At 44.2% G+C, this 20,927-nt stretch overlaps 1 protein-coding gene and 1 pseudogene across 9 annotated transcripts in view; one reads left to right on the top strand and one right to left on the bottom strand.

Moving 5' to 3' along the window:
- Positions 1–387: 387 nt before the first annotated feature.
- CNOT10 (CCR4-NOT transcription complex subunit 10) overlaps positions 388–20,927 on the top strand; it is a 98,003-nt gene continuing 77,463 nt past the window's right edge. For 2 of the 8 annotated variants that reach the window (XM_003895222.2, XM_021934937.2), the window contains exon 1: positions 388–731. In XM_003895222.2, the coding sequence (XP_003895271.1) occupies positions 710–731 (22 nt within the window). In that variant the 5' untranslated portion in view covers positions 388–709. Of the gene's footprint in view, positions 732–14,912; positions 15,448–20,927 lie in introns of those variants that run through there. The other 6 variants (XM_021934938.2, XM_021934939.2, XM_021934935.2 and 3 more) reach the window with 6 other exon arrangements.
- LOC108584729 lies at positions 19,449–19,899 on the bottom strand (annotated as a pseudogene). The gene has a single exon (XR_001900183.3). The product of XR_001900183.3 is annotated as a 60S ribosomal protein L31 pseudogene (transcript).

Here is a 20,927-nt window from a genome sequence, read left to right on the forward strand (position 1 = left end):
AACTAGGTGAGGAGACAGGAACTCTAGGTGTCATCTCTGCAACTTTTCTGCACAACTACAACTATTCTAAAATAAAAAGCGTTTCTTTTAAAACGGGGATCCTCAACAGCGCCTCTCTCACGGGGTTGCAAGAAATCATGAGATAGTACAAACCAAGTGCAGGGCTCAGTGCTTAGCACATAAATGTCAGATGTGATTACTGTAATCTTATGTGACATTGAGGGACAAAAGCTCTGACACTTTGGTATTTTAATCAGAATAACCAAAGGACAGAGGTGCTTACGTGCCACCGCATCTGCCCTGCGAACATGCAGAGGTTCCAGCCAGAGTACGTCCGGCCGGGGGCGGGGCGCGGAGGGGACGTCGGCGTGGGGCGGGGCCAGCAGCAGTTCCCACGCCGGCGCTCCAAGCGCGGCAGGCTGCCGCCCCCGGAAGTAGTGGGTACCGGGACGCCATGGGGCGGAAGCTGTGGATGGCGGGAGGCTGTGGCGCTCTCTGGGTGAGGAAGCTGTTGCTGTTGCTAGACGACGCGAACTAGCGCTCGTCACTTCCTCAGCCCGCCGTCTGCCCACTCCCCAAGCCGGAACCTGAGGGCCCAGAGCCGGGGTAGGCACAGAGTTGTCCTCATAGGTCCAGGACAGCGGCCAGCCCGGCGGCGGGAGTCAGGGCCACGCCACCTGCAGGGAAGAACCCAAGCCGAAGCGGGAAGATGGCTGCAGACAAGCCTGCAGGTAGGACGCCAATGTCCCGAGCGACGAGACGGCGGGACGTGCGGGGCCGGGCGGACCCTGAACTCGGAGGCGCGGGGCCCCGGATGGGGACTCCAGGGCGACTTGAATTTGGGCGTGCATTTCTTTGTCCCATCCGCTATCTCGGCTGTCGCTAACATGAGTCTTCGGGCCCCGGGTCCAGTAGTTGTTTTACTCAAGTGCAGTGTGAAGTCGCTGCTGGCCGCCTTTGCCCTGCTCTGCAGAATAACTCCGGCCCAAAAAGCTTAAGTGTATTTTGCCGCTTCGCAGAATTTTCCGCTTCTTCGTGGGAAAAGCAGACAAGAGAAAGTCACCCTGGAGCACACATTTGCCTATATCTCGTGGTTCAGGCTGGGATTCACCTGGGCTGTTCTGGCCACACGTGGCTTCCTCTGGTCATTGACTTCTATGGAATTAACTTTGTAAAAACCACTTTTTTTTTTTCCTTAATAGAGACGGGTGGGGGTCTCGCTCTGTTGCCCAGGCTGATCTCGAACTTCTGGGCCCAAGCGATCCTTCCGCCTCGGCTTCCCAAAGTAAACCACTTATTTAAATAGGCATATTGCCTCTCTACAGTCTACGCTTGTAAAATCTTGGGTTTGGTACCTAATTGCCGTAGTTCCTCGAAATTACTTAATCTCGATGGTTTTCTTTATGGATTATTGCTCCCATTCCTAGAATCTTCCCCATTAAGGAATATAAAATTATTTCCTGACCGTGTCCGGAATGTTTCCCGCAATAAATTAATATTCTTTGTGGCATCCAGGTTTTATTGGAAAGAACTTAAGTGACAGAATTTAAAAGTGATGGAACTTAAAATTTTTACAGTGAATTTAGTTTAAAATCTCAGTATCCTGTGGATTTTAGTAGGTTCTGGTCGCAGTAACTGACAAGTGAACTTCACTTGGAAATTTAAGCCAATTCTATTTTAGGTACAGAGGAATAAAAATCGTTAGAGGATCTCTTCAATAATCTTCTAAGAAGAAAAACAACAGAACAAAGACCTAGAGAGGGTATAAGGAATGTGCTGTGAAATTTTGGATAGGTTGATCAGGGAAGGCCTCTGGTGAGATATTTGAGCAGATATCTCAAAGAAGTGAGGGAATGAGCGGATATGGAATGGGGAAAGGTGGATGAGGGAGAGACTATTAGAGAGGAAAAAGGCATGGCCTGTCCAAGTCTGGACAAGGGGACCAACATCTTCCTCCTGATTTTAGAATGGTGTCTGTGTTCCCCACATTTACCATTCCTACTTGCTCATACCATTGCGCTTGCCGGAAATCACCTTGTTAGACCTAAAGCCTATCCAGTTTTCAAATCCTCAGTCATAAAATCTTCTACTCGTTCATTTATTCATTCGCAAAGATTGAGTGTTGAATAATAGAAGTGACACATTCCCTGCCTTTGAAGACCTGCTGTTCAGTCTGTTGGAGGAGACGGACATATCCTAGCTGCACTCCTGTTTAGTAAGAGCTGTGTAATGTGTGTAGTTGAAGAATAAGGTCCACAGGGATTAGGAGACTGTTTTATTCGTTGGTTTAAGTTCAGAGGCCATATTGAAGGAAACTTCCTGCTTAGATATAAGGTTAAATTTGTATAAAATAGATGAATGTTTAGTGTGGCTCCTTTGAATTTCTGCTTATGTCCATCTCAACTGCTGTGTTTCTGGCCTTTGTCTTTTAGTATGATCTATGTCGCATTGAGTAGTCTTCTCACTGGTGTTTGTCTCTTCTCTCTTCCTATCCCATCCATTTTCCTCACTGTCGCCCTGCCCCCCCCCCCTTTTTTTTTATCCACTAAGGCATTCATTGAATCCTATCATTCTCCTTCCTATAAAGTTTCTAAGACTGTACATGCTTTGGGCATCAAGTCATTCTTTTTATTTAATTTTTATTATGATTTCTTTCTCCTTTTAAGTCCTTTTTTTTTTTTTTTGAGAGTCTCCCTCTGTCGCTCAGGCTGGAGTGCAGTGGTGGGATCTTGGCTCACTGTAAGCTCTGCCTCCTGGGTTCCCAGGTTCACATGATCTCCTGCCTCAGCCACCCCAGTAGTGGGACTACAGGCATCCAGCACCACGCCTGGCTAATTTTTTTGTATTTTTTAGTGGAGACGGGATTTCATGTAGTAGCCAAGATGGTCTCGATTTCCTGACCTTGTGATCCTCCCGCCTCGCCCTCCCAAAGTACTGGGATTACAGGCGTGAGCCACCGCGTCGGGCCGTCCTCACTCTTTAATGTGGTTTGTGAGCATCTTCAAAATCTATTTCCAGCTGGTTTTTCTATATCAACCTACCCAGCTCTTCACATCATAAATTACTATTGCAAAGCATTGTGCTTTTTGAGCTTCTGAGCCGTAATGTCCTTTCTCTTCTCAGTCTGTTGAACACCATTCATTCAAAGTCTGTCTTACATGCTGCTTCCTCTCTGAGCTCAGGAGGTCAGTATCTTTGTCATGGAGGGTCTTGTGTGTGTGTTCATCAGGTAAGAAAAAAGGGTCATGAAAGGATTTAAGATGAGTGATCTGATCATGCTGACTGTTGTACATGGTGGATTTAAATGAAGCAAGACAGGAAGCCCAGAGACCACCTAAGACGAGCTAATGTTGTGATATTAATTTATTCAGTAAATATTCACCAATGGCCTGTTTTGCCAGGTACTACTTTAGGAACTGGGCAGGAACAAAACAAAGACTCTGTTCTGGAGCTTATGTAGTGTGAAGGACAGATAAGCATGTAAACAAAATGAAAAATAAGATGATGTCAAGTTGTGATAGATACTCTGAGGAAGGCCGAGTGTGGTGGTTCACACCTGTAATCCCAGCACTTTGGTAGGCTGAGGAGGGCAGATCACCTGAGGTCAGGAGTTCCAAACCAGCCTGACCAACATGGTGAAACCCCATCTCTACTAAAAATACAAAAATTAGCTGGGCATGCTGGCCCACACCTGTAATCTCAGCTAGTCAGGAGGCTGAGGCAGGAGAATTGCTTGAACCCGGGAGGCATAGGTTGCAGTGAGCTGAGATCACATCGCGCCACTGCACTCCAGGCTGGGTGACAGAGTGAGACTCTATCTCAAAAAAAAAAAAAATACTCAGAAGAAAAAAATGAGGAAGAGAGGCTGTCTGCAGTTGCTTACGCCTGTAATCCTAGCACTTTGGGAGGCTGAAGTGGGAGGATTGCCTGAGGCCAGGAGTTTGAGACAATCCTGGGCAGCATAAGTGAAACCCTGACTCTAAAAAATAAAAAGCCAAACATTGTGGTATGTGCCCCTAGTCTCAGCTCCTAGGGAGGCTGAGGTGGGAGGATTGCTTGTACCTAGGAGTTAAAGGCTGCAGTGAGCTATGATCAGGCCACTGTCTGGGCAACAGAGTGAGACCTGGGCAACAGAGTGAGACCCTCTCTCAAAAAATAAAATAAAAGGCTGGGCATGGTGGCTCACGCCTGTAATCCCAGCACTTTAGGAGGCTGAGGTGGGCGGATCACAAGGTCAGGAGATCGAGACCATCCTGGCTAACACAGTGAAACCCCTTCTCTACTAAAAATACAAACAAATTCGCTGGGCATGGTGGCATGCACCTGTAGTGCCAGCTACTCAGGAGGCTAAGGCAGGAGCCCGTGAACCCGGGAGTGAACCCGGGAGGCGAAGCTTGCAGTGAGCCAAGATTGCACCACTGCACTCCAGCCTGGGTGACAGAGTCAGACTTCATCTCAAAAAATAAATAAATAAATAAATACAATAAAAATCAGTAAGAGAGTTGGGCGCAGTGGCTCTGCCTTTAATCCCAGGACTTTGGGAGACTGAGGTGGGCGGATCACCTGAGGTCAGGAGTTCAAGCAGGCTGGCCAACATGGTGAAACCCTGTCTTAACTTAAAATACAAAAGTAGCTGTATTCCCAGCTACTCGGGAGGCTGAGGCAGGAGAATCACTTGAACCCAGGAGGCAGAGGTTGCAGTGAGCCAAGATTGTGCCATTGCACTCCAGCCTGGGCAACAAGAGTGAAACACCATCTAAAACAAAAAAGAGAGAGAATAGAGGATGACTGAAAGCAGAAGCCCTATTTTTCAGATAGGTTAGTTAGAGAAGGGCTTTCTTAGAGTTGACATTTAAACAGAGACCCTAAGGATAAAGAGCCATCTGTGTTGGGAAGAATGATCCAGGTAAAAGGAGCAACACATGTACAAATGTACAGAACCCTCGCTTGGAAAATGTTTAAAGAACATCAAGCTGACCCCTTGAATACAAGCTCCCCGAGGATACAGACTTTTGTCTATGTTAGTTGTGTTCTAGCTCTAGTCCCTAGAACAATATCTGACAAATAAGAGACAACACATAGTTTCAGGCTGGGCAGAGGTGCTCACACCTGTGGGAGGCTGAGGTGGGAGAATCGCTTGAGGCCAGGAGTTCAAGAACAGCCTAGGCAACATAACCAGACTCGTCTCCATAAAAAAAAAAAAAAAAAAAAATAGCTAGGCCTGGTGACGTGACCCTGAAGTCCTTGCTACTCCAGAGTCTGAGGTGGGAGGGTGGCTTGAGCCCAGGAGTTCAAGGTTGCAGTGAGCTATAATTGGGCCACTGTACTCTAGCCTGGGTGACAGTGAGACCCTATCTCAAACAGAAAACAAAACAAAAAAGCCAATACACATAATTTATAGCATAGTGAGCAAAGGCAGCATGGCAAGAGATAAAGTCACAGTTGTGTCAGGAGTTGGTGTATGTTGGGCATTATAGGCCATGGAGGGAGTTTGAATTGCCAGTGGAAGTTTTCAACAAGGGCATGATGATGTGATCTGATTTATATTTAACTGAGCCAGGTAAGGAATGATAGAATTAAGAGTAAGGGGTTTGAAATCAGATAGTTTAGATTCATCCTAGCTGTACTACTTGGTATTTGTGTGACATTGGGCAAATTTCTCTTTTTTTTTTTTGAGACGGAGTCTGGCTCTGTCGCCCAGGCTAGAGTGCAGTGGCCGGATCTCAGCTCACTGCAAGCTCCGCCTCCCAGGTTCACGCCATTCTCCTGCCTCAGCCTCCCGAGTAGCTGGGACTACAGGCGCCCGCCACCTCGCCTGGCTAGTTTTTTGTATTTTTTAGTAGAGACAGGGTTTCACCATGTTAGCTAGGATGGTCTCAATCTCCTGACCTCGTGATCCACCCGTCTCAGCCTCCCAAAGTGCTGGGATTACGGGCTTGAGCTACCGCGCCCGGCCATGGTATTGGGCAAATTTCAAGAAGCCTTTTTTTTTTTTAAAGTTCAGCTTTCTTGCATGTAGAATGAGAATGATGAAAGTGTCTACCTCACAGGTGTAGTAACAGGTTAAATGATATAATCTCAGGCCCTGAGTTTTTTTGTTTTTTTGTTTTTTTGTTTTGTTTTGTTTAGAGACAGGGTCTCACTCTGTCACCCACGTTGGAGTGCAGTGGCACCATCATAGCTCACTGCAGCCACGAACTCCTGGGCTCAAGCGATCCTCTTGCCTTAGACTCTTGAGTAGTTAGGACTACAGTTGTATACTACCATACCCAGATATTTTTTTTTTTTTTTTTGAGACAGAATCTCGCTCTGTTGCCCAGGCTGGAGTGCAGTGGCGAGATCTCGGCTCACTGCAAGCTCTGTCTCCCAGGTTCATGCCATTCTCCTGCCTCAGTCTCCCAAGCAGCTGAGACTACAGACGCCCACCACTACGCCCAGCTAATTTTTTTGTATTTTTTGTAGAGACGGAGTTCCACCACGTTAGCCAGGATGGTCTCGGTCTCCTGACCTCGTGATCCGCCCACCTTGGCCTCCCAAAGTGCTGGGATTACAGGCATGAGCCACCGTGCCCGGCCTGTACCCAGATAATTTTTAAATATTTTGTAGATAAGGGGTATTGCTATTTTGCCTAGACTGGTCTTGAACTCCTGGCCTCAAGCGATCCTCCCAGCAGATCCTGGTGTTTTCTAAATGCTGACTATTATTACTTTAGGGTAGTGGTAGGATGGGGAGGGGAGGCAAATGGGAGAAATTTTTTTTTTTTTTGAAACAGAGTCTCTCTGTCACCCAGGCTGGAGTGCAATGGCGTGATCTCGGCTCACCGCAACTTCTGCCTCCTAGGTTCAAGTGATTATCCTGCCTCAGCCTCCCTAGTAGCTGGGATTACAGGCATGTGCCACCAAGCCTGGCTAATTTTGTATTTTTAGTAGAGACAGGGTTTCTCCATGTTGGTCAGGCTGGTCTCGAACTCCCGACCTCAGGCGATCCGCTCACTTCGGCCTCCCAAAGTGCTGGGATTACAGGCATGAGCCACCGTGCCCGGCCAGGAGAAATGTTTAAAGATTAAAATTGGCAGATTTTGGTGACTAATTAGAAAGCTGTGCGCCTTGGAAAAGGGTATTAGTTGAGCCTCAGTTTCCACATTCATAAAATGGGGATCCTAATAGCTTTCTGTTGTATTTGCTTCACAGGGTTTTTAGCTTGTAAGGTTCACCCGAGGTAAGTTGTATGTTTTAGCCCCCATCCTCTGGGAAGCAGAACTCAATTAAGGTGCTACCTTTTTATTTGAAAGATACAAACCTGGGGTAGTGAAAGTGAGGGAGAGAAGGAAGTAAGGCAAAGGAAGACACAATAGGTTACATCCTTGGCTACTGCTTCACTTTGAGCTGTGAAGAGATAGCAGGTCACTTGCAGGTGAGAGTCTTCTGGAGGGATTTTGAGGAGAAACTTAAGAGAGAAAGGAGGGATGATTTATCTGTCTATTCCTCCTATTTTCGGTTGCCAGCTGGTTAGGACTCACCCCATGGGGAACTAATTTACCTGTGCTTCTGGGTTGCATGCTTTCTCAGTGATGGATCACCCAGCTGATCCCACACCCTGAATTGTATTTCAACCAAATCCTACAGTGAGGGGTGTCTTAGGTTGTAGGTAGGTGCAACAAGCAAAAACAAAGGGGCAGTGGAAGGTTCACAAGGTTTGTGTGTCTATATAGCATGGAAAAGTAATATGAAGCCAGTGTCATTCTTGACCAAGGAAATGAATACCAACAGTGTTTTAGGATTTTTTTTTTTTTTGGTACTTTTTAGGGTTATTTGAAAGGAGACGGTAGCTGGAGTTAGGACACAAAATCCCAAATTTGAAGTTTTCTGAGAATTTGCACTAGGAAGATGGTAATGGTAGTCTCAGTAAGAAAAGATTGGTAGCATTATGAAGAAGGGAAAAACAGAACCAGATGAGTAATAAGAAATCAAGACAAGAGTACTTTATGATGTTGGCCGGGCATGGTGGCTCACACCTATAATCTCAGCACTTTGGGAGGCTGAAGTGGGCGGATCACCTGAGATCAGGAGTTAGACCAGCCTGGCCAACATGGCGAAATCCCGTCTCTACCAAAAATATAAAAACTTAGGCCGGGCATAGTGGCTCACTTAGGCCCAGCACTTTGAGAGGCCGAGGCAGGCAGATCACGAGGTCAGGAGATCGAGACCATCCTGGCTAACATAGTGAAACCCCGTCTCTACTAAAAATACAAAAAAGCCGGGCATGGTGGCGGGCGCCTGTAGTCCCAGCTACTCGGGAGGCTGAGGCAGGAGAATGGTGTGAACCTGGGAGGCGGAGCTTGCGGTGAGCCGAGATCGTGCCGTTGCACTCTAGCCTGGGCAACAAAGCGAGACTCCGCCTCAAAAAAAAAAAAAAATAGCCAGATGTGGTGGCATGCACCAGTAGTCCCAGCTACTCAGGAGGCTGAGGCAGGAGAATTGCATGAACCTGGGAGGTGGAATTTTCAGTGAGCCGAGATCGTGCCACTGTACTCCAGCCTGGGCAACAGAGTGAGACTCTATCTCAAAAAAAAAAAAAGAAAAAAGAAAAAAAAAGAAAAGTTTTAAGCCAGGACAACCAGAAAAACTGTAGGAAGAATGAACAAATGAGACTATTTTAAGTCAAGACTATTTTTATTTAGGCCGGGCACTGTGGCTCATGCCTGTAATCCCAACACTTTGGGAGGCCGAGGCAGGTGGATCACCTGAGGTCAGGAGTTCAAGACCAGCCTGGCCAACGTGGTAAAACCCTGTCTCTACTAAAAATACAAAAACAAGCTTGGTGTGGTGATGGGCACCTGTAGTCCCAGCTACTGTGGAAACTGCGTCAGGAGCATCACTTTAACCCGGAAGGCAGAGTTTGCAGTGAGCCGAGATGGTGCCACCGCACTCTAGCCTGGGTGACAGAGCAAGACTCCAGCTCAAAAAGACTCTATAAAACCAAATGTAATCCCAGCACTTTGGGAGGCTGAGGTGGGTGGATCACAAGGTCAGGAGATTGAGACCATTCTGGCTAACATGGTGAAACCCTGTCTGTACTAAAAATACAAAAAAAAAAAAAAAATTAGCCAGGCGTGGTGGTGGGCGCCTGTAGTCCCAGCTACTTGGGAGGTTGAGGCAGGAGAATGGCGTGAACCCGGGAGGTGGAGCTTGCAGTGAGCCGAGATTGCACTCCAGCCTGGGGGACAGAGTGAGACTCCATCTCAAAAAAAAAACTAAAAAAAAAAACCAAATGTATAAGTTTTCTATACCTACCTACCTAGTCTCTCTTTCCACTAACTGGTACCAAGTTTGCCATTCTTCCACACTTTTTCTATTCCTACAGAAGCTCATATTGACTTAAAATACATATTTTAAGTCATCTATATATAATTTACAGAGATGAGTTGAGTATACTACAGCAACACTGTCCTGCCATTTGCTTTCTTCAAGGTCCAGTGAGGAATCTGCATTATTTGGTTTGTTTGTTTGTTTGTTTGTTTTTGAGACAGAGTCTCACCCTGTCACCCAGGCTGGGATGCAGTGGTGCAATCTCGGCTCACTGCAACCTCCGCCTCTGGGTTCAAGCAATTCTCCTGCCCCAGCCTCCCAGGTAACTGGGATTACAGGCGTGCGCTACGCCCAGCTAATTTTTGTATTTTTAGTAGAGATGGGGTTTCACTATGTTGGTCAGGCTGGTCTCGAACTCTTGACCTCGTGATCAGCCCACCTCGGCCTCCAAAGTGCTAGGATTACAGGTGTGAGCTACCGTGCCCAGCCTGTGTTTTGTTTGTTTTTAAGATGGAGTCTCGGCTGGGCGCGGTGGCTCAAGCCTGTAATCCCAGCACTTTGGGAGGCCGAGACGGGCGGATCATGAGGTCAGGAGATGGAGACGACCATCCTGGCTAACACGGTGAAACCCCGTCTCTACTAAAAAATACAAAAAAAGTCGCTGGGCGAGGTGGCGGGCGCCTATAGTCCCAGCTACTTGGGAGGCTGAGGCAGGAGAATGGCGTGAACCTGGGAGGCGGAGCTTGCAGTGAGCTGAGATCCGGCCACTGCACTCCAGCCTGGGCGACAGAGCAAGACTCCGTCCCAAAAAAAAAAAAAAAAAAAGATGGAGTCTCCCTCTATTGCCCAGACTGGAGTACAGTGGCGGGATCTCAGCGCACTGCAACCTCGGCTTCCTGGATTCAAGTGATTCTCCTGCCCCAGCCTCCCAAGTATCTGGGACTACAGGCGCATGCCACCATGCTTGGCTAGTTTTTTTTGTATTTTTAGTAGAGATGGGGTTTCACCATGTTGGCCAGGCTGGTCTGGAACTCCTGACCTCGTGATCCTCTTGCCTTGGCCTTCCAAAGTGCTAGGATTATAGGCATGAGCCATCGCACCCGGCAGTATTTGGCATTTTTTCAACTTTTTATTATGAATGATTGCAGACACCTAAAAAATTTAAAAAATAAAGTGAATGTCTATATATCTACCCCCTAGTTCAGCAATTGTTATATTTTACCATATTTGCTTCCTATATCACTAGCTATGACTCTGTATTTTTTTTTTTTTTTTGAGATGGAATCTCACTCTGTTGCCCAGACTGGAGTGCAGTGGTGCAATCTTGCCTCACTGCAACCTCCACCTCCTGAGTTCAAGTGATTCTCCTGCCTCAGCCTCCCAAGTTGCTGGGATTACGGGCACACGCTACCACACCGAGCTGTTTTGTTTGTTTGTTTGTTTTGTTTTGAGATAGAGTCTCGCTCTGTTGCCCAGGCTGGAGTGCACTGGTGCGATCTCGGCTCACTGCAGCCGCCGCCTGTCGGGTTCAAGTGATTCTCCTGCTTCAGCCTCCTGTGTAGCTGGGACTACAGGCGTGTGCTACCACGCCTGGCTAATTTTTTGTATTTTTAGTAGAGACGGAGTTTCACCATGTTAGCTAGAATGGTCTCGATTTCCTGACCTTGTGATCCACCCGCCTTGGCCTCCCAAAGTCCTGGAATTACAGGCGTGAGCCACCGTGCCTGGCCGCGCCCAGCTAATTTTTGTATTTTTAGTAGAGATGTGGTTTGACCATGTTGGCCAGGCTGGTCTTGAACTCCTGACCTTAAGTGATCTGCCAGCCTCGGCCTCCCAAAGTGCCAGTGTGAGCCAACACACCCGACTCTAGCTATGACTTTTCATGTTGAATCATTTCAAAATAGGTTATAAACATCATAACACTTCATTTCTGAATATTTCAACGTGCATTTCTTAAAAATAGGGACATTCACCTACATAATCACAATACCGTTGTCATGTTTTAGACAATTCATGTTTTAATGTGTTAAAAATTTCCTGCCAGCTGGGCACAGTGCCTCACACCTGTAATCCCAGCACTTTGGGAGTCTGAGGCGGGAGGATCAGTTGAGTTTTGAGGAGTTAGAGACCAGTGTAGGCAACATGGTGAAACCTCACCTCTACCAAAAATGCAAAAAATTAGTGGTGGCGCATGCCTGTCATCCTATCTATAAGGGAGGATGAAGTGTGAGGATCACTGGAGCCTGGGAGACAGAGGTTGCAGTGAGCCAAGATTACACCACTGCACTCCAACCTGAGTGACTGAGACCTTGTCACCAAAAAAAAAAAAAAAAAAAAGCCAATTTCCTGCCAGGTATGGTGGTTCATACCTATAAATCCTAGCACTTTGGGAAGCCGAGGTGGGTGGATTACTTGAACCTAGGAGTTCAAGACCAGCCTGGGCATCATGGTGAACCCTGTCTCTAAAAAAGTACAGAAAGTTAGCTGGGTGTGGTGACATGTGCCTGTAGTCCCAGCTATGACTATATGTTTAAAATTTATTTGTAGGCACAGAGTCCCAATATATTGCCCAGGCTGGTCTCAAACTCTTGGCCTGAAGGAATCCTGCCAGCTTGGTCTCCCAAAGTGCTGGAATTACAGGTGTGAGCCACTGCACCCAGCTTTATCTCTTGTATTTTCTTAAACTCTGATTTATTTCTACAGGCTTGATTAGATTTAGGTTCAACATATTTTTGAGATACTTTGTGGTTGATGGTATATACTTTATTTTCTGTATAAAGTACATGATGTCAGGTTATCCAGTATTAGTGTTGCTAAATTTGATCAATTTGAGGTGCTGACAGGAACATCTTTTTCCATTTTCAGTTAGAGTTAATTTATGGAGTAATTGGCATTTCGTAAATATCCACTGTTGTTGATTCTTTCCTCAATCAGTTGTATTATTGAGGGTTACAAAATGATTTTTACCTAGTTCTATTGTAGTTTCTACATTTGTTAGTGAATGTTCTTCTTTAAAGAGTAGCTCTCCTGGGCTGGGTACAGTGACTTATTCCTGTAATCCCGGCACTTTGGGAGGCCAAGGTGGGCAGATTGCTTGAGCCCAGGAGTTCAAGAGCAGCCTGGGCAACATAAGGAGAGCCCGTCTCTACAAAAAGATTGAAAAACCTTACTCGGTGTGCTGCTGCATGCCTGTAATCCCAGCTACTTGGGAGGCTGAGGTAGGAAGGTCACTGGAGCCAAGGAAGTCAGGACTGCAGTAAGCTGTGATCACACCACTGCACTCTAGCCTGGGCTACAAAGCAAGACCCTGTCTCAAAAACAACAACAAAAAAGAGTAACTTTCCCATATTGACTATTATTCTTCCCAGAAAGACATGTTAAATGCTAAAAGCTTAATTCATTCTTTTCAATTACCAGTTTTCAAAACAAGGAGTTGATGTGGTAGTGACCAATGTTTGATATTTAAAGTGCTTTTTTTTTTTTCTTTTTTAAATTTAATTAATTTTTTGAGGCAGCATCTCACTCTGTTGCCCATGCTGGAGTACAGGGGCATGATCTTGGCTCACTGCAGTCTTGACCTCCCGGGCTCAAGTGATCCTCCCACCCCAACCTCCCAAGTAGCTGGGACTACAAGTGCATGCCAACACACCCAGCCAGTTTTTCTATTTTTTTGTAGAGACAGGGTTTTGCCATGTGTCCTGGGCTGGCCTCAAACTTCTGGACTCAAGCAAGCCTCCTGCCTCGACCACCCAAAGTGCTGGGATTACAGGTGTGAGCCACTGTGCCCAACTTCTTAAGTGTTTTTAATATTAGAATTTACAGTAATATATTGGTCTTTTTTTTTTTTTTCTAGACCGAGTCTCACTCTGTCACCCAGGCTGGAGTGTAGTGGCATGAACACTACTCACTGCAGCCTTGACTTCCCAGGCTCAAGCAGTCCTCCCACCTCAGCCTCCCAAGTAGCTGGGACTACAGGCACGCGCCACCACACCTGGCTAATTTTTGTATTTTTTGTAGAGATGGGGTTTCATCATGTTGCCCACGCTAGTCTTGAACTCTTGAGCTCAAGCCATCCTCCCACCTTGACCTCCCAAAGTGCTGGGATTACAGGTATGAGCCACCATGCCCAGCACTTATATTAGTCTTATGATTTCAATTTAAAATGTATAATTGACTGAATATTGATTTATACTTGTGAATTTAAATTGAAACCTTACTGTAGTTATTTTATTTTGTGGACATTAGAGAGTACCTAAGAGTCATTAGATTTATAAGTTATTCTCAGGAAATTTTTTTTTCTTGACATGTTAAAATACAAAAATGTTGTCTTCTTAAGTCTAACAATTATACTTAAAATTGAATATATTGTTTGGGTTTTGTGGGAGGGGTTTGCAATAGTTCTCACTCGATAACTTTTTTTTTTTAATTAAAAAAAAGGTTTGATACTCTACAGTTTTGGAGAAACTTCTCTAGTAATGAACTGTAGAAATGATGCCTGAAAGTGTAGTCTTGATAAAATTGTTTAAGTAGTTAACATTTTATGTTTGAAAATGTTATGTTGTAGGTGAACTTTGAAATGAGTTTAAACATTCATCACAGGCCTTTAAAATTAGACCTCCAAGTAGAATAAGTTGTCTAAGTTCAGTGTAAAAGTTTGAGTAAAATCTAGGCTTTTTGGATTTGTAACTTTAATAAATTAAGTATTCATATTTTAAAACGAGTAAATATCAGTCTTTTCTATGCATTAAAAACTCCTCCTCTTAGATGTGAAAACAAAATACTCATCAGCAGTGGCAATATTCTGCTTTGCCTAGCTTCCTTAAAGCATGCTGATACTGTTTTTTCTTTTCAGTTTTGTTTTTTGTTTTTTGGTTTTGTTTGTTTGTTTGTTTGGTTTTGGTTTTTTTGAGACAGAGTCTTGCTGTGTTGCCCAGGTTAGAGTGCAGTGGCATGATCTCGGCTCACTGCAATCTCCACCTCCTGGGTTCAAGTGATTGTGCCGCCTCAGCCTCCTGAGTAGCTGGGATTATAGGCGTGCACCACCACACCCGGCTAGTTTTTGTATTTTTAGTAGAGATGTGGATTTCACCATGTTGGTCAGGCTGCTCTCAAACTCCCGACTTTGTGATCCACCCGCCTTGGCCTCCCAAAGTGCTGAGATTACAGGTGTGAGCCACCGCGCCCAGCCTAATTTTTGTATTTTTAGTAGAGATGGGATTTCACCATGTTGGCCAGGCTGCTCTCAAACTCCTTGACCTCAGGTGATCCTCCTGCCCTGGCCTCCCAAAGTGCTAGGATTACAGGCCTGAGCCACTGTGCCAGCCATGCTAATATTGTTGATTTGAATTTGTGTTCATTTATTTCTTCATTTATGAGCAGGATGCTCAATTCTGTAGCATTGCTTGTTATGAATGGCTTATTCTTTGACTGCAAAGTGTGTGCTTTCCTATTTCTCCAACTCCTCTTGTCCAGCTTAAAGTGGGGGGAATATGGTTTAGTGAATAAACCATTTGAGGTTTTGGTAAGTCAAGTATACTTGTTCAGATGATAGAAACCATACGTGAGGTATGTTAACCTAGCTGAGCTGTATAGTGACGTTAGTGGGCCTGAATTGTTTTTCTTCAAAGTGGCCTCCTCCTCAAGATTTAAAACTTTCCTTCACAAGGACATCATTGGTATTTTGTGACTGTGATCGTTGATCTCCTTAGGTCATTTAACATCCCTTTTTTCTTTAGAAAAGTTTTCTTTTCTTGATATATCAGTGGAGCTGTATTTTGATGAGTGTAGCTTGTAGTCTCCTCCAATCAGATTTGAATGATTAACATTCTGTATTGGAATGTGTCTGTGCCTTCAGTTAACTGATGATTTTCAGTTTTGAAAACGTGGTGCATTTCTTTTCTGCTTAGTTCAAACCTAAAGGCATTTGTTTGATTAGAAATGAAGTCTATTGGTGTAAAGACTGTCAAGGTTTGTGGGTCAAAGACCTCTGTACGCATAGAAGGTCAGCCATGTTCATTAGGCCAGAGTAGAAGGAAAGGCAAGCTTATGGGTGAACGGTCGTATACTCTTTCAATTGGCAATGGAGACTACTTTTGGACAAATAAAGAAATGCTGTGGGATTATGTGCAGACTCTGTCTGGTAAGAAGTCAGCAGTTATAAATAATAGATGTTTTTAAAACATTTCAAAAACTGATTACAAAAATGAATACCCATCTCTGGCAGAAAACTTGAGAAATGTACAAATATATAACAGGAAAAATAAAAATAATCCTGTTGATATATATATATATATATATATATATATATATATATTTTTTTTTTTTTTTTTTTTCTTTTGAAATAGGGTCTTGGCCGGGCACGGTGGCTCATGCTGGTAATCCCAGCACTTTGGGAGGCCGAGGCGGACAGATCACTTGAGATCAGGAGTTCAAGACCAACCTGGCCGACATGGTGAAACCCCGCCTCTACTAAAAATACAAAAATTAGCCAAGCGTAGTGATGGGCGCTTGTAATCCCAGCTACTCACGAGGCTGAGGCAGGAGAATCACTTGAACCCAGAAAGCAGAGGTTGTGGTGAGCTGGGATTGTGCCACTGCACTCCAGCCTGGGCAATAGAGCGAGACTCCGTCTCAGAAAAAAAAAAGAAGAAGAAATGGGGTCTCGCTGATTGCTTAGGCTGGTAGTCACATACTAGGCTCAAGCAATCCTCCCTCCTAAGCCTCCTGAGTAGTGAAGTGTGTTTTTTTAAAAACAGAAAATTTTTATCCTGAAGTTAAAGAATGTAGGTAAAATAATGGTTTGTCAACACGTAAAAGGTTATTTATTGAGCTCAGTTCTCAAACGTGTGTAGAAATGGGAATTTCAGAGACTCTTGTCAGCCTTAGAGTCCAGCTTATCTATTTATTTATTATTTATTTTGAGATGGAGTCTCACTGTCACCCAAGGAGTGCAGTGGCACAGTCTCAGCTCACTGCAACCTCCACCTCCTGGGCTCAAGTGATCCTCCCACCTCAGCCTCCCAAGTACCTGGACTATGGGCATGTGCCACCACACCTGGCTAAGTTTTGTGTTTTTGGTAGAGATGGGGTTTTGCCATGTTGCCCTGAGCTCAAGATCCACCTGCCTCGGCCTCCCGAAGTGCTGGGATTACAAGCGTGAGCCACTGTGTCCAGCCCAGCTTATATATTTACTTTTTTTGTAAATTGGCTGCTCTCCTTTTCTGGAGAATTTTAGAAGACTTACATTTTATTTTTCTTTTATATTTCTTTTATTTTTTATTATTTTATTTTATTTGAGATGGAGTCTCGCTCTGTCGCCCAGACTGGAGTGCAATGGCGTGATCTCGGCTCACTATAGCCTCTGCCTTCCAGGTTCCAGTGATTCTCCTGCCACAGCCTCCCAGGTAGCTGAGATTATAGGCATATGCCACCATGCCCAGCTAATTTTTGTATTTTTAGTAGAAACGGGGTTTCACCGTGTTGGCCAGGCTGATCTAGAACTCCTGACCTCAGGTGATCTGCCCACCTTGGCCTCCCAAAGTGCTGAGATTTATAGGCGTGAGCCATCATGTCCAGCCTGAGATTTCCATTTTCTGGGGTTGCTGACAGCAGTGGCCACATGAACTACTCTGCTTTTAGTGGAGAATAGAAGCGCAAAATTTTCAACACCTGGGTGAATTGTTGGGGTTTTTTTTTTTTTCCCCCTTTCTCCTGTATTTCTAAGGTACTCTTACAGTTGGGGCCAGAAGTCCCATTAAAGAATGTCATCTAATCTAGGGCATATTTTACTTATTTATTTTATTCATATTTATTATTATTATTACTATTTTTGAGATAGGGTTTCACTCTATCACCCAGGCTGGAGTGCAGTGGCATGGTCATGGCTCACGGCAGCCTCAACCTCTGAGGCTTCAGCGATTATCCCACCTTAGCCCCCCAAGTAGCTGGAACTACAGGCACATGCCACTCTGCCTGGCTAATTAAAACAATTTTTTAAAATAGAGACAGGGTCTCGTTTTGTTTCCCAGGCTGGTCTCGAACTTCTAGGCTCAAGCAATCCTCTTGCCTTGGCCTGCCAAAGTGCTGGGATTATAGGTGTGAGCCACTGTGCCCAGCCAAGGGGCATATTTTAGAAGAAGCTTTAGAGATAACTTGATGGCAAACTAAGAATTTTTGGCATTTGGTTTAAATCTATTATGCTTATTTATGAGAGAAGACACATTTTTTAAAATGTTAGGTTTTCTAAAATATTTAATAATAAATGAAACATGAAAGGTATTTATATTCTTTGTTAAAATTTTATGGTGACAATATGGTGGATTGAGGATTCTGTTTCAGTCTAAACTTATAACTTGCCGTCTGAGGTCCTAAAGTCCTGTGTCCCATTTTCACACATTTTAAAATAATTGGTCCTTACCTTTTTTGTGCACCTGACAGTTTTGCAAAACACATGCGTTGGGTAAACAGTATGTTCTTGCAGTGAAACTCCTTGTTATTGACTTTCCAAAGAAAAAACTGTTTAACATTGTCTTTTGAAACTGGCAAACTTTATTCACTTAATTCTTAGCTTTTCCTCCTCCCTATTGTATGCTAAAGTGGAAATAAAATACTAATTGACCTACTAACTTTAATTATCAGAAGTAACACTTTTAATAAGCCCAAATACTAGAATGCCTTTTTTTATAGAGCAGATAGGTTCTTAGATCTTAGATGAGTTTTTTTAAGTACAAGTTAACAGTATTACGTTGTTGTAAGTGGTGACTCTCAAAAGGGTGTGCAGTCTTCTGGGGGTTTCATAGTGATCTAAAGAGCTGTTTCATAGTCAAGTCACATGAAATTGAATTTTATTGTTAATTTTTATGTTTAAAGTACAAACGTAAATACATTTTTAAAAATACAAGAATTTTTAGTTCTGGTAAAAGGAAAGGGGGGAAGGGAGCTGTATTTATTTAGCATCTCCAATTAAAGACAGGCCAAAGAAAGACTGGACTGAAGATGTGACTGATTCTTTTAATTATGTCATATTGCCTTCTTGGAAAAAGGAAGTTGGCATTCTTCACTGACTGCTGACATGTGCCAGGCTAGGACTTCCCAAAGTTAGTTCTGTTGACAACTGGTTCTTTTATTTTTAGTTTATTAAGATGAGGTCTTACTCTGCTGCCCAGGCTGGAGTGCTATGGCACAATCTCAATTCACTGCACCCTCCACCTCCTGAGTTCAAGCAATCCTCTCACCTTTGCCTCCCTAGTAGCTGGGACTACAGACGCATGCCACCATGCCCAGCTAATTTTTGTGTTTTTTGTAGAGACGGGGTTTCACCATGCTGACCAGACTGGTCTTGAACTCCTGGGCTCAAGTGATCCACCCACCTTGGCCTCCCAAAATGCTGGAACTACAGGTGTGAGCCACCAAACCTGGCCAACAACTGGTGCTTTGAGATGCTCCTGGTGTCTAGGCAGTAATCACAAAGTGCCCAGATCATAAGTGCACATACAGTTTGATGAATAGTTTGCTGTGTATCCTTGTAGACTTTATTCTGTACTTATTCAGAGGTACATATTTGTGTATATGTTTTTATAAAACATGGGATTCAGTTGTACAAAGCAGTTTGCAATCTGTTTCTTTTATTTAACAACATGTTGTAGATATTTTTCCACATCAAGTTATGTAGACTTAATAACTGTTAATGTGCCATGGTATAATTTACAATTATTTAATAAATAATGAGGCTGAATTTCATTTCCTGTTATTAAGCCATTCATATTTACTCTTCTTTCAGCAAGTTTCTGATGTTTCAGGAACACTATGAAGGACTGTGGCAGGGTTCTTGAGGATAAGGGAGCTTGTTTATCTAGTCAACTCCTGGGAGCCATTATAGAGGGAGTCACACTTCCCAGTATCCTGGAAGGGGGCTTGTGATGGATGAGGTGCCAAAGTAGAGGCTACTGTGAAAGATGCAACTCTGGGGCACTATACTGGGGGAGCATTCTGCCAGCTCTAGCCCCAACTTGAGTCCAACTTGAGTCCAACCTGGCAGATCTATTGAAGGAGAGGGAAGAATGGAAAGGAGACCGTAAGCAAAAGAACCCCATGACTGGTGTGATTCTTGACAACTTTCTGGAAAGTTGGTTGTAGGCACTCTTTTTTTTTTTTTTTCAATTTTATAACTTTATTTGATGTATTTGATGATCAGCGATTAGTTCTCATCCACATTGACTGTCTGTAGATTTTTGAAAGTGGTAACAGGTAGATAGGTAACCAAAGTATAGAGCTTATTTGGTAAATCTTCATCCTCATTACGTTTTCTGGACAGCTGCACACGGATTCGGTATGGGACATTCCTTATTCCTTTGGCCCAGACAGCTTTGTTGAGCCTGGTATCAATGCGCACATCTGGAGTTCCCATCTCCTTCATGGCAAATTTCCGAATCTCTTTGAGTGCCCGAGGGGCACGCTTCCTGAAGCCCACTCCATGGATGCGCTTGTGAATGTTGATGGTGTATTCTCGGGTCACCACCTCGTTGATGGCAGAACGGCCCTTTTTCTTCTCGCCACCCTTCTTTGCAGGAGCCATTCTTCCGGGTCCAAGCTGGAAAGGACTGTAGGCACTCTTGAGGGGTAAACTTGGGGACAAGATGGTCTACTATTTCTCATGTGGGGATTTGTCTTCCATTGATACCTTAATTGGATATGAGTGCTGCTTTAGGAACAAACATATCAGTTTCTTTCTTTTTTTTTTTTTTTTTGAGATAAAGTCTTGCCCTGTCACCCAGGCTAGAGTGCAGTGGCATGATCTTGGCTCACTGCAACCTCCGCCTCCCAGGTTCAAGTGATTCTCCTGCTCCAGCCTCCGCAGTAGCTGAGACTGCAGGCATGCACCACCACGCCCAGCTAATTTTTGTGTTTTTAGTAGAGATGGGGTTTTACCATGTTGTCCAGGCTGGTCTTGAACGCCTACCTCAGGTGATCCGCCCGCCTTGGCCTCCCAAAGTGCTGGGATTACAGGCATGAGCCACTGCACCCGGCTTCAGTTTCTTTATAGAAGCGTATTTGGAGTTACTCAATCTGAGTTGGAAGGGATGCTAAAAACTATATAATACAGACTCGCATTTTAGTAAATAGGGAAGCTGAAATTTGCCCCAGTTCCACTTCTGTAGCATCTGTTTAATTTCAGAAGTGACATTAAAGTTTTAGTCTTAGTTCAATTCTAAAAATTGTCTGTACGTCGCTGTGCAACCTGCCTCCCGCTGTATGTTGAAAAGGATAGAATCTGCACTATCGTGCTACGTATTAGGGGTTTACTCTGCCAGGTACATGCCAGTTACTTTACATATATTCTTACTAAAGCCTTACGATAACTTGAAAAAGGGTTTTCTTATCCCCCTTTTGCAGATAAGTTCAAGCTTTGGAGGTCTTTGAGTTTCAGTCCGAAGCAACAATTCTGTATGAAAAAAAAATTCGTGTATAAATAAGAAATTCAAATATTGTGAGACTTTAAAACTCTTTAAAGTCATACACAGTGACATTGCCATCACCTACCTATGTTTGCGGCCCATGACATCACATTTATGCAATGGCCACATTTCCTTTTAATGATATTTCCATTAGTGATGCATGGAC

The sequence above is a fragment of the Papio anubis genome, chromosome 2 (assembly GCF_008728515.1).
Source record: "Papio anubis isolate 15944 chromosome 2, Panubis1.0, whole genome shotgun sequence".
Lineage (NCBI taxonomy): Eukaryota > Metazoa > Chordata > Mammalia > Primates > Cercopithecidae > Papio > Papio anubis.